The sequence below is a fragment of the Cebus imitator genome, unplaced genomic scaffold, assembly GCF_001604975.1.
Source record: "Cebus imitator isolate Cc_AM_T3 unplaced genomic scaffold, Cebus_imitator-1.0 Scaffold53, whole genome shotgun sequence".
NCBI lineage: Eukaryota > Metazoa > Chordata > Mammalia > Primates > Cebidae > Cebus > Cebus imitator.
In genome coordinates this window covers 2457481-2470002 of record NW_016107368.1, presented here as the reverse complement: position 1 = coordinate 2470002, position 12522 = coordinate 2457481, and the positions used below count along the sequence as shown (strand labels likewise).

Sequence of the window (12522 nt, the reverse complement as noted above, 5' to 3'; positions counted from 1 at the left end):
CCAGGCATCAGGCTGAAGTGCAGTGGCAAGATCTTGGCTCACTGCAACCTCCACTTCCCAGGTTCAAGCGATTCTCCTGCCTCAGCCTCCCAAGTAGCTGGGACTACAGGTGCATGCCACCATGCCCAGCTAATTTTTGTATTTTTTTAGGAGAGATGAGATGGGGTTTCACTATGTTGACCAGAATGGTCTTGATCTCTTGACCTCGTGATCTGCCTGCCTCAGCCTCCCAAAGTGCTGGGATTACAGGCGTGAGCCACTGTGCCCGGCACTTAGAATTACTTTGACTTCCTCCCTGACTCAGCAAGGACTCCAGGGCCCCAACAAAAAGCCTGGCTCAGCAAGGCTGTCCACTGAGTATTGGTGGAAAGAGTCCCTCCTAAACATGGCCCCTGTGTGACCTTCATGATGGCACTGGAGCACATGATGACCCTGTGCTGGTCCAAGCCTCCCTTCCTGCCATGAGGCTCCCTCTTCACCCTTTCCCACAAAACACCTCTCGGCCTTGTCTGCCATTGCATCCACCTGAATATCCTTCCATCCCACCCTCTCTCCTTCCTCTCCCTCTCCCCTCCGCACCCCTCATCAATGCACTCCTGCCTACAGGACAGAGTTGAGACCTTTGTTATTAAAAAAAAAAAATTCTAATCATCCAAGTAAAAACTGAATTACAAATATTATGGAATTTTTTCAGCACAGTGCTTTTTTTTTCTTTGTTTCTCTCCTAGATTTTTTCTTTTTTAAAGATCTTTGACAACATAAAAGGGAAGAAAAATGAATGAGAAATTCAAGTGGGCCATCATTCACATCGCGTGACCCACCTTATTTATTTATTTATGTTTTTAAGACAGAGTCTCGCTCTGTCACTCAGGCTGGCGTGCAGTGGCGCAATCTCAGCTCACTGCAACCTCTGCCTCTTGGGTTAAAGCGATTCTCCTGCCTCAGCCATCCGCTGGGATTACAGGCACCCGCCACCACGCTTGACTAATTTTTGTATTTTTTGTAGAGATGGGGTTTCACCATGTTGGCCAGGCTGGTCTTGAACTCCCAACCTCAGGTGATCTGCCTGCCTCGGCCTCCCAAAGTGCTGGGATGACAGGCGTGAGCCTCCGTGCCCGGCCTCCCCCACTTTATCTTTTTTGTTGTTGGATCCCCACGCGCAGGCGTTGCACTTTCTTGTCTTCTTCATGGACTATAGTGACATTGCCACAAGGAAATTTATCAATGTACTCTGTTATCTAGAGAACATCATGATTTCCAGGTGCTCTGCTCCAAAGGCATCTAGAAGCACCGGTTCGATGACTCACTCGAAAGGGAAAGGCGGGGGTGGGAGAAGGGAGTCGGGTGGAAGGGGGGCCTTGTACTGTACATTTACTGCACTCCCCCACCCAAACAGAGAGCTCTAAAAGGGGCAAGGGTGGCATCTGATGCCATGCAGCCCCCTCCCCTCAGAACCAGCAAGGGGCAGCAGGGCTGCGTCAGCCTGAGGCTATGTGCCCCAAGTTCCACTGCAACAGCCTCTATCCCTGAATGCTGAATGTCCTGCTCATATATAGAGAGACAGAGGCTCACTCTGTCACCCAGGCTGGGGTGCAGGAGCGCAATCTCTGCTCACTGCAACCGAGATTCTCCTGTCTCAGCCTCCCGAGTAGCTAGGATAACAGGCATCTGCCACCATGCCTGGTTAATTTTTGTAATTTTTTTTTTTCCTGAGATGGAGTCTCACTCTGTCGCCCAGGCTGGAGTGCAATGGTGCTATCTTGGCTCGCTGCAACCTCTGCCTCCCAGGTTCAAGTGATTCTCCTGCCACAGCCACCCCCGACACCCTGAGTAGCTGGGATTACAGGCGCCCGCCACCACGCCTGGCTAATTTTTGTATTTTTAGTAGAGACAGGGTTTTGCCATGTTGGCCAGGCTGCTTTTGAACTCCTGACCTCAGATGATCTGCCCGCCTCGGCCTCCCAAAGTGCTGGGATGACAGGCACGAGCCACTGCGCCCGGTCCCTTTTTGTACTTTTTTTTAGTAGAGATGGCGTTTCTTGATATTGGACAGGCTGATCTCGAACTCCTCGTCTCAAGTAGTCGGCCCGCCTGGGCCTCTCAAGGTGCTGGAATTACAGGCATGACCCACTGCGCCCAGCCAAAAATGTGAAAAAAGCATTCTTAAGCCAAGCAAAGCACAGTGGCTCACGCCTATAGTCCCAGCACTTTGGGAGGCCGAGGCAGGAGGATTGCTTGAGCCCAGTTGTTTGAGACCAGCCTGGGCAACACACTGGGATCCCATCTCTACCAAACAAATAAAAAGAAACTAGTGGGCCTGGTGGCGCATGCCTGTGGCTCCAGCTACTCAGGAGGCGGGGGTTGCAGGGACCTATGATCACCCCACTGCACTCCAGCCTGGGTGACAGAGTGAGACCCCATCTCTAAAATTAAAATTAAAATTAAAAATTCTTAGCTCATAGATCATACAAAAACAGCAGCTGGTGGACTGGATTTGGCCCACAGGTCATAGTTTGCTGATCTGTGGGCAAAGGCCCTATGTCAGAAAAGTCTAAAGTCAAACCATTCCTGAGCATTCATTCCTAGCAATGCCTCCGTTCCCTCTTTTGTAAAATGAGGATAACAAAGCCTCATAGGCTGTGGTGGGATCCCCTAAGGCATTGCTTAGGGCATAGTAAGTGTTCAATAAACGCTAGCTACTGATAGGTGTTAAGGATGTCATTGTTTGTCAACTGTGAGCCAGGTGCCATGACAGGTGCTTGGAATACACCAAGTCCCTGCCTTCAGGGGAGCTTTGTCTGATGGGAGAGGCCACTGAGTCCAGACAGGATGAGAAGGCCGATAAGAAGAGGCAACAGCACGTTCGCAGGGGCAAATTCTGTATTTCCTCTGGTTTCCTTTTTTTCTTTCCTCCCTTCCTTCCCTCCTTCCTTCCTTGCTTCCTTCCTTCTTTTCTTTCCTTTCCTTCTCTCCTTCCTTCCTCTTTTCCTTTCTTTTCTTTCCTCCCTCCTTCCTTCCTTTCTTTCCTCTTTCCCTCCCTCCTTCCCTCCTTCCCTCCTTTCTTCTCTTGTCTTCCTTTCCTTTCCTTCCTTCCCTTCTTCCTTTCTTTTCTTTCCTCCCTCCTTCCCTCCTTTCTTCCTTTCCTTTCTTCCCTCCTTCCTTCCTCCTTTTTTCCTTTCCTCCTTTCCCTCCTTTCCCTCCTTCCTTCCTTTCTTTTTACTGTTTCCTGCATTTCACCAACTTCCCACAATGATATCCATAAAACACAATGATAAGGAGCTTAGATTCTGAGCCAGAATCCCTGGGTTCAAATCCCATCTCCACTACTTACTACCCATGTGTATGTGGGAGCGAAGTGGTATTGGGGATGGGGAAGTTGCTTAATCTCTTGAAGCCTTAGTGGCCTCAACCATAAATAAGATTGTTGGGAAGATGGGATGCATTATCCTAATTAGAGCACTTAGAACCACAGCTGGCATGAAATTAGCATTTGCTGGAAGAACAGTTCTGATTGGCCCAGCATGGTAGCTCACACCTGTAATCCCAGCACTTTGGGAGGCTGAGACAGGCAGACCACTTGAGGCCAAGAGTTCGAGACCAGCCTAGGCAACATGGCGAAACCCCATCTCTACTACAAATACAAAAATTAGCCGGGCATGGTGGCACACGCCTGTAATCCCAGCTACTCAGGAGGCTGAGGCAGAAGAATTGCTTGAACCTGAGAGATGGAGGTTGCAGTGAGCTGAGATCATACCACTGTCCTCTGGCCTGGGTGACAGGCCGAGGCTCTATATCAAAAAAAGAAAAAAGAAAGAAAAAATCAAGATAAGTCCAGCATGGTGGCTCACACCTATAATCCTAGCACTTTAAAGAGAGGCTGAGGTGGAAGGATTCCCTTGAGCCCAGGAGTTTGAGATCAGCCTGGGCAACATAGCAAGACCCCTATCTCAATTAAAAAGAAATGAAAACTAAATATAAATGTAAAAAATAAAAATAAAATATCAAGGCAAACTTTTTAAGTGGAAGAAGAAAAAGAAGCAGAGACGTTCCATAGGCAGCTAAAAACTCTGCCAAAAGTCAAACCCTTCAAGAGCGGGCATTTAAACTCATGCATTTCAATATATGATATTCAGTGTGGTAGGCAGAATACCACACTTTCAGAGACTCAAATCTGTAATCTCAGACCAGGGGAGGAGGGATTTGCTGCTTTCAGCCTCCTCCTCCTGCTTTGGTGCCGAAGTCCATATGTGGCATCTCAGGCTGGTTTCCCCTGGCACCCAGCGTGTCTCGGCCTCACCCACCCCTCTGATCGGCAGTGAGCAGCTGGGGTGACCTCCCAGAAAGAAAATGCCAGTGGCTTTGGCTACAGCAGCTAGTCAGGCAAGCCATGTGGCTTTGGGTCCCCTCGAAATGCCCAGAGCTGAGAATTTCCAGAGCATTGCACGCTGTTGGCACCTGAAAATCAGGGTGGTCTTTCGTCTGGGGCAGCCACCCCTCATCGGCAGGGTCACAAGATACACGTTCCTCTGCCTGCCTCAAGGCCAAAGTCAGAAATGAGGCTGAACCCTGGTAAATATTCACCTGGAAGCCGATCTGCCCAGATAGGGTGGGCCCATGGTGCTTACTTACTGGAAACTTTCAGAACACTCACGGAGCACCTGAGGCTGGGTTAAGTGCCTCCTCCTGCACCATCTCATTTAACCCCCAAACCACCACACTCTGTCACCCAAGCTGCAGCAGAGTGGTGCATTCTCAGCTCACTGCAACCTCCATCCCCGGGCCCAAGCGATCCTCCCACCTCAGCCTTCCGAGTAGCTAGGGTCACAGGCACCTGCCACCATGCCTGGGCTAATTTTTGTATTTTTTCATGGTTTGTAATTTTTGTATTTTTTCATTGTATCTCCAGGTTGCCCAGGCTGGTCTTGAACTTCTGAGCTCAAAAAATCTGCCCTCCTCGGCCTCCCAAAGTGCTGGGATTACAGGCGTGAGCTACCGCGCCTGGCTGGCTGAACCAATATCCATCTCCCTCTAGCTCTCCCCCTCCCAAGTGTGCTTGGTTTTATGGTCAATATCTGCATTGGCCACTAGACTGGCCGCTCTGAGGAGGCAAAGGCTGGTTCCCTTCCTATGCCCTGAGTTCCCCAGAATGTGACCTAGTAGGCAGTCAGTACACAGACCCTGTCTCCGCTCTTCCCATTCAGAGCTTCTTGCATTTGACCTCTTCTGGTATCTTCCCCCCAAATCCACAGCAGGATAATGGAGAGAGGGAGTCCAGGCTATGAATCATTGGCATGCGCCATGGTGGTTTGTTGTTGCTTTTTCTTTTAATTCCTTAACTATTTTTTTCTTTTTTTTTTTAAACGGAGTTTCACTCTGTTGCCCAGGCTGGAGTCCAATGACATGATCTTAGCTCACTGCAACCTCTGCCTCCCAGGCTCAAGCGATTCTCCTGCCTCAGCCTCCTGAGTAGCTGGGATTACAGGCACCAACCACCATGCCTGGCTAAATGTTTGTATTTTTAGTAGAGACAGAGTTTCACTATGTGGGCCAGGCTTGTCTTGAACTCCTGACCTGAAGTGATCCACCCACCTCAGCCTCCCAAAGTGCTGGGGTAACAGGTGTGAGCCACCACACCCGGCCCCCTTAACCACTGAAAGCCTTCCTTTGGTCTTTCTGCAGAAAGCATCATTGCTTAAGGGACAGGTAGAAGAAGGGGTGCACTTTTCACAGAATTGCTTAAACTAGGTCCAAAGGACAAAAAAGTAACTTCATCCTAAATGTTTACCCATTCCCCTGATGCTTCCAGAAGCTGCCAAGTGTGGAAGAAAAAAATGACAACCACAGATGTTCACGGAAGTGTCTGAGAAGACTCTGAGGGAAGAGAGGGCTTGATGGATAGCTTTCTCCAGCCTATTTCTGTCCCCTAAGACAGAGGAGTATCTACTGAAGGTTCAATCTATTCTGCATTCAAAAATCCCATCAGACATTAAATAAGCCTCCTAAGGCTGGGTGCAGTAGCTCATGCCTGTAATCCCAGCATTCTGGGGGGCCAAGGCAGACAGATCATCTAAGGGCAGGAGTTTGAGATCAGCCTGACCAACATGGTAAAACCCCATCTCTATTAAAAACACAAAAATTAGCCAGGTGTGGTGGCAGATGTCTGTACTCACAGCTACTCAGGAGGCTGAGGCAGGAGAATTGCTTGAACCGAGGAGGCAGAGGTTGCAGTGAGCTCAGATTGTGCCATTTCACTCCAGCCTGGGTGACAAGAGCGAAACTCCATCTCAATAAATAAATAAATAAATAAGCAAGCCTCTGAAAGCCTCAGCATCAAGGTGAATGCAGGCATTGAAGAGCTACAAATGTAAACGGGTATTCACAGCGCTGTGATTCACAAAAGCAGAAATGTGGAAGCAGCCTAATGCCCATGGACGGATGAATGAACACGCAGAATGTGCTCCCTCCATACAATGGAATATGACTTAGCCTGAAAAAGGAAAGAGTATCTGACACTGGCTTCCATGAGGATGAACCTTGAGGACATCAGGCTCAGCGAAATAAGCCAGACACAAAAGGACAAATCCTGTCTGATTCCACTCACAGGAGGTCCCCAGAGTCATCACATTCATAGAGACAGGAAGTAGGATGGTGGGTGTCAGCGGCTGGGAAAGGGACATGAGGAGTGAGTTTTTCGTGGGGACAGAGTTTCGGTTTGGGAGGATCAGAACATTCGGGAGATGTTGGTGGCCATGGCTGCATAATCATGTAAACACACTTAAAGCCACTGAACTGTGCACTTAAAAGGGTTAAGATGAGGCCGGGCACAGTGGCTCACACCTGGAATCCCAGCACTTTGTGAGGCCAAGGTGGGTGTTATCGCTTGAGGTCGGGGCCTGAGATCAGCCTGGCCAACATGGCAAAGCCCCCTCTCTGTTAAAAGCACAAAAATTAGCCGGACATGGTGGCTAGCACCTGTAGTCCCAGCTGCTGGGGAGACTGAGGCAGGAAAATCACTTGAATCCAAGAGGCAGAGGTTGCAGTGAGCTGAGATTGCACCACTGCCCTCCAGCCTAGGTGACAGAGCAAGATTCCACCTCAAAAAAAAAAAAAAGTTAAGATGGCAAATGTTATGCTATGTGTATTTTACCACAATAAAAGAAACTGAAGAGGGGAAAGAAAGCTGAAGCTGAGTTGCTCTCCAAAGAAAGGGGCAACAGTTCAAAAAACAAGCATTTCTTGGCTGGGCACGGTGGCTCACACCTGTAATCCCAGCACTTTCAGAGGCTGAGGTGGGTGGATCACCTGAGGTCAGGAGTTTGAGACCAGCCTGGCCAACATGGTGAAACCCTGTCTCTACAAATAATACAAAAATTAGCTGGATGTGATGGTGCATGCTTGTAATCCCAGCTACTGGGGAGGCTGAGGCAGGAGAATCGCTTGAACCTGGGAGGCGGAGGTTGCAGGGAGCTGAAATTGCACCACTGCCCTCCAGCCTGGTGACAGAGTGAGACTCCGTCTCATAAATAAATAAATAAAATAAAACAATCATTTCTTGACATTATTATCAGGACATGGCAGGCCCCCTCGGGATACTGCTACTATTGATGGCTGAGATATATACCAGATGCCAGGAACCGGGACCCCAGGAAGTGTTAGTTGAACGTTCCCTGGGTGACAAAACCCCCAGTACTGGAAAAACAAGCCCTTTTTTGTTTTGTTTTGTTTTGTGTTCAGTTTTGTTTTTATTTTCTTTGTTTTTGAGATAGAGTCTCGCTTTGTCACCCAGGCTGGAGCCCAGTAGCACAAACAGGGCTCAGTGCAGCCTCAACCTCCCAGCTACAAGAAGCCTAGTTCTTAATAGTAAAAAGATGTCTAATTCACTGGAAACCTCAGGCACAACCAGGCACGGTGGCTGATGCGTGAAATCGCAGCACTTTGGGAGGCCAAGGTGGGAGGATTACTTGAGCTCAGAAGTTCAAGACCAGCCTGGCCAACACGGCCAAATCTTAGCTGGCTGTTGACCGAGTGTGGTGGCTCACACCTGTAATCCCAGCACTTTCAGAGCCAAGGCAGGCGGATCATCCGAGGGCATGAGTTCAAGACCAGCCTGACCAACATGGTGAAACCCCGTCTCTACTAAAGATACAAAAATTAGTTGGGCATGGTGCACAGGTGTGGTGCACACCTGTAATCTCAGCTACATGGAGGTTGAGACAGGAGAACTGCTTGAACCCGGGAGGTGGAGGTTACAGGGAGCCGGGATCGAGCCATTGCACTCCAGCCTGAATGACAAGAGTAAAACTTCGTCTCCAAAAGAAAAAATAATTAAAATACAAAATGTAGAGAAAAAATTCTTTCATGGGTAGAAAAAGACTTTCTAAGTGTAAAGTACAGAAGTGGCACGCAGAAATCCAGCTCGGAGCTCCATAAACATTGTAAGCTTCTCCAGCAAAATACATCCCAGGCTATTTTAACCACGGAGCAACAATGACAACGAAATTCAATTGGCAAAGGGTTAGCAGCAGTCATTGATGAAACCACAGACAGGTTAATTTTGCAGAAGCTGCTGAGGTACTAAAAGATAAACGCACAAAGGATATGAACAGGAAGAGAAAACCCAAATGATAAATAAATGTGTTTTAAAAGGTTTAACCCCGATAGCAATCAAAGAAATGCAAATAGAAACAATGGCCACACGTCAGCTCCTCCCTCCCACAGTCAATTATGAAAGATTTCTCAAACAACACTCAAAGGCTGGCCAAGGTGCTCCCTCTCGTCCAAAGCTAGGAGAGGCCATTGGTAAAACATTTCCGGAACACCATTTGGCAATCTGCACCAAGAGCCTCTGACCCAGAAATTTCACTTCTAGAAAGCAAGCCTAAAGAAACAACTGCTAGATAAAGCTCCCACTCCAAAATGTTCATCACTCTCTTTGCGAAAACTAGAAATCATCTTTTTTTTTTTTTTTTTGAGATGGAGTTTCACTTTTGTTGCCCAGGCTGGAGTGCAGTGGTGCTATCTCGGCTCACCGCAACCTCCACCTACCGGGTTCAAGTGATTCTCCTGCCTCAGCCTCCCAAGTAGCTGGGACTACAGGCACATACCACCATGCCCAGCTAATTTTGTATTTTTAGTAGAGACAAGGTTTATCCATATTGGTCAGGCTGGTCTCAAACTCCTGACCTCAGGTGATCCACCTGCCTTAGCCTCCCAAAATGCTGGGATAATAGGCATGAGCCTCCGCACTCGGTCTGAAAATCATCTTTATCCCCAATAACAGAAATGGTTAAGGAAACCTTTACTAGACACAACAGATTCTTGAAGACCACTAGAAAGAACAATCCCCGATAAACTCTCAGTGACATGCATTGTGCAATAAGATGAACGTTTTGCTTTTCTTTTCCTTTACACATTTCTTTTTCCAAATGTCTGTTATGAGCAATATCACTTCTATAATCAGGTAAGAACTAAACTACATTTTTAAAAAACCAAATCTATTGTTTCCCACTCCTTTTTCTCTCCCAAGCAAGAAAAACATTCACTCTCTGGCACTGACAGGTGGTGAACTGCTGTCCTTGGGCAAAATCTGGCCCACAACTTGTTTTTGTAAATAAAGTTTTATTGAAACACAGCCATACTCATACGTTTATACATGCCTGTGGCTGCTTGCCCACTACAATGCAGAATTGAGTCATTGCGACAGAGACCACATGGCCTGCAAAATCTAAAGTATCTACTATCTGAGTCTTTACAGAAAAAGTCTACCACTCCCTGGGCCAGTGAATGCCACTACTCGCCGTCCCCTGTCCCCTACCTAATGGCCATTTAACTTTTTAAGCTTAAAATATTTAATAAATCTTTTAAGGTTTCTAGAAGAACAAACATGAGATACTGCTTAAAACCCTGTATCCCCAGCATACCTTTCTGACAATGACTGTGAGTCCAACACCGTTCGACAAACTGCCCATTGATGACAGTGGCAGGGCAGCTGGTCTTGCCCTTCGAGGTACCTGGACAGATGTCTCCACATTCCTCGTTGTCATCTTTGTTCAACACGATGTAATTGTCCTCCACGGAATCCAGGATACGGGACCAGTCAATAGTGGCCAAGTAGCAGAGCTCATTGTTCTTCTCAATGCGGACAGAACCCCGGGTGATGTTCATCAGGCTGTAGAGGCCAAGTTCCTTGAGGTGAACCATCTCGAAGATGACCAGCGCATAGTTGAAGAACAGTCTCGATCCCCGGATGACGGTGAGGTTGGGGAACAGGTCTTTCAGGCTCTCGAGCCCATAGACCCGGAAGAGCAGCAAGTAATCAGTGATCATGATGAGTTTGGGAAAACTGAGGTCTCGGAAATCTTCGGGCCTCGTTTTGAACATCAAGAGTATCTGTAAGTGTCCTTCGATGACAGAGCAATTCTCCAGCTCATGTAGCCTGCTGAGATTGTTCCGGATATCCATGCCAGGGCACACTAGAAGAGAAAATGAGCGGGAAACAAGAGAGGTGAGTGGATGCATGGTGGATGCCTCAGAAGGATCAGGGGCAGAGCCGGCTTCTTAGGCATGAAACCTGGGCCCTGTGTTTTCATCCTGGGCCCTGTACACTCTGCAGCCAGCTGGGATGAGTGACTTTCTCTGTAAAGTCCCCATGCCTAAGTAATTACTTTCAAAAGGCAAAGAAAATAATTCTTTTGGCAAGCCCTGTTAAAATCCTTAAAACTATCACCTCTGAAATGATGCAATCGTGACAATGGGATTACAGGGGATTGGGTAACGCAGCAGGTGCAGAAGGCAAAAGGGGAACTGTCTCTAGTGCGTCAACACCGAAGACCTTCAGGAGATGACTTATGGGGATAAAGGTGCCCGCGTCAGAAATAGGGCAAGGAAAGCTGAATGTATTTTTTTTGTCAATCTTCCCACCTCGCTGGCTGACTTTCCTTCCCGGACAGCTCTCCTGGCCTGCAGTCAAGACCTAATTACCTTTCACCTGGGTGTGGTGTGATCACACTCTCCAGGGAGTCTGATCTCCATTGCACAAATGCTCTACGTTCTCATTCTCCTGAAGGTGGTCTGTCCCAGGCTCCAACACCCTCCATGGCTCCACATCACTCTGCACTCCCCTCAAGATTCCACCCCTTCATCTCCTGCACCCCAGGAAACAAGCCTGCCCACCACTCTTGCACAACTCCAAGACTCCTATCTTCCTCTGTAACATGGCTTATATAGAGAAAGTGAAATAATTCAGGGCAAGCACTCAAACAGTGCCTGAAATACAGTAAGTGCTACATTAATGTCAGCTTATTTTGTTGTTTGCTATTGCTGTTGCTATTGTTCATTCCCCTGAACATACAACAGTCATCTCTAGATATCTGTAGGCTAGTCTGTCTTTTGGCTGGCAAAGTGCTTTGTACCGTAGCTCCTTATTTCTAAATCCAGCCCATCATGCTTCAAGGTATCCAGTGCAAATGCTGCCTCCTCCTCCAAGTAGTCTTCCCTGATTTCCTTTCTTTGGCACACCTATTTGGGCATTTCTTCTCTTTGTATCCCTTACACTTGAGTTAACATTTTTCAGAATCAAACTCTTTAGATAGCTTCTCTCCACAGACACAGAAACACACACACACACACACACACACACACACCACATCCCCAACACACATAGCACCTAGAATATAAGGCTCAGTATACAACCCTTGCTTGTTTTGTTCCAAAACACTAAACTTTCCACAAATATCTTTGAGAAAAACAGATTGTTCTAAAGAAGAATAGTAAATCCTCTTAAAAAAGAAAAAAAAAGAACTCCACCCTGAGAATGACCCACAAAAGAAGCACAAATTAGAAAACTAACAAACAAGAGAGAGCCAAGATGGCTGACTACCAGCAGCTCGGGATTGTAGCTCCCAGTGAAAGGGCAGAGAACGAGAGGACGCCACACTTTCAGACGAATTTTTGTTGCTCACGAACCAGGAGATTCCCAGCGGAGGAGCCCCACGGGTCGCCAGCATGGCCAGCGTGGCGGTTTTGCCGACTCCCCGGCGCGGCGGTTCTCGGTGCAGAGTAAACGGGACTGGGTCCCCTTTTGGTCGACGTTTGGAGCTCCAGGAAGGCAGAGTCGCCTATTCAGCTGATTGAAAAAGGGACTCAAGAAGGAAGCCAGACAGGAGATTCCCGGACAGAAACGCACCACGAACCTTAACGCCGCTGTTTTGGCCGGCGCAGTGGGTCGCTCAGATTCCGGCGCTGGGATCAACAAGTTGGACGTCCACTGAGAGACCTAACTTGAAAGTCGGTAATTACAAAGACGACAGGTGGATAAATTTACAATGATGGGAAGAAACCAGCGTAAGAAGGCTGAGAATACCCAAAATCAGAATGCCTCTCCCTCCACAGGGGATCACAGTTCCTCATCAACAAGGGAACAAGGCCTGATGGAGAACGAGTGTGTTCCATTAACAGAATTAGGCTTCAGAAGGTGGATAATAAGGAACTTCTGTGAGTTAAAAGAACACGTTCTAGCCCAAT

The 12522-nt window shown here is 47.8% G+C and overlaps 1 protein-coding gene across 1 annotated transcript in view; it reads right to left on the bottom strand.

Moving 5' to 3' along the window:
- The window catches only part of INSR (insulin receptor), a 159571-nt gene that overhangs the window by 127586 nt on the left and 19463 nt on the right, over positions 1-12522 (bottom strand). Inside the window, exon 2 of the mRNA XM_017528197.2 lies at positions 9921-10472. Within this exon, the coding sequence (XP_017383686.1) occupies positions 9921-10472 (552 nt within the window). The remainder of the gene's footprint in view (positions 1-9920; positions 10473-12522) is intronic.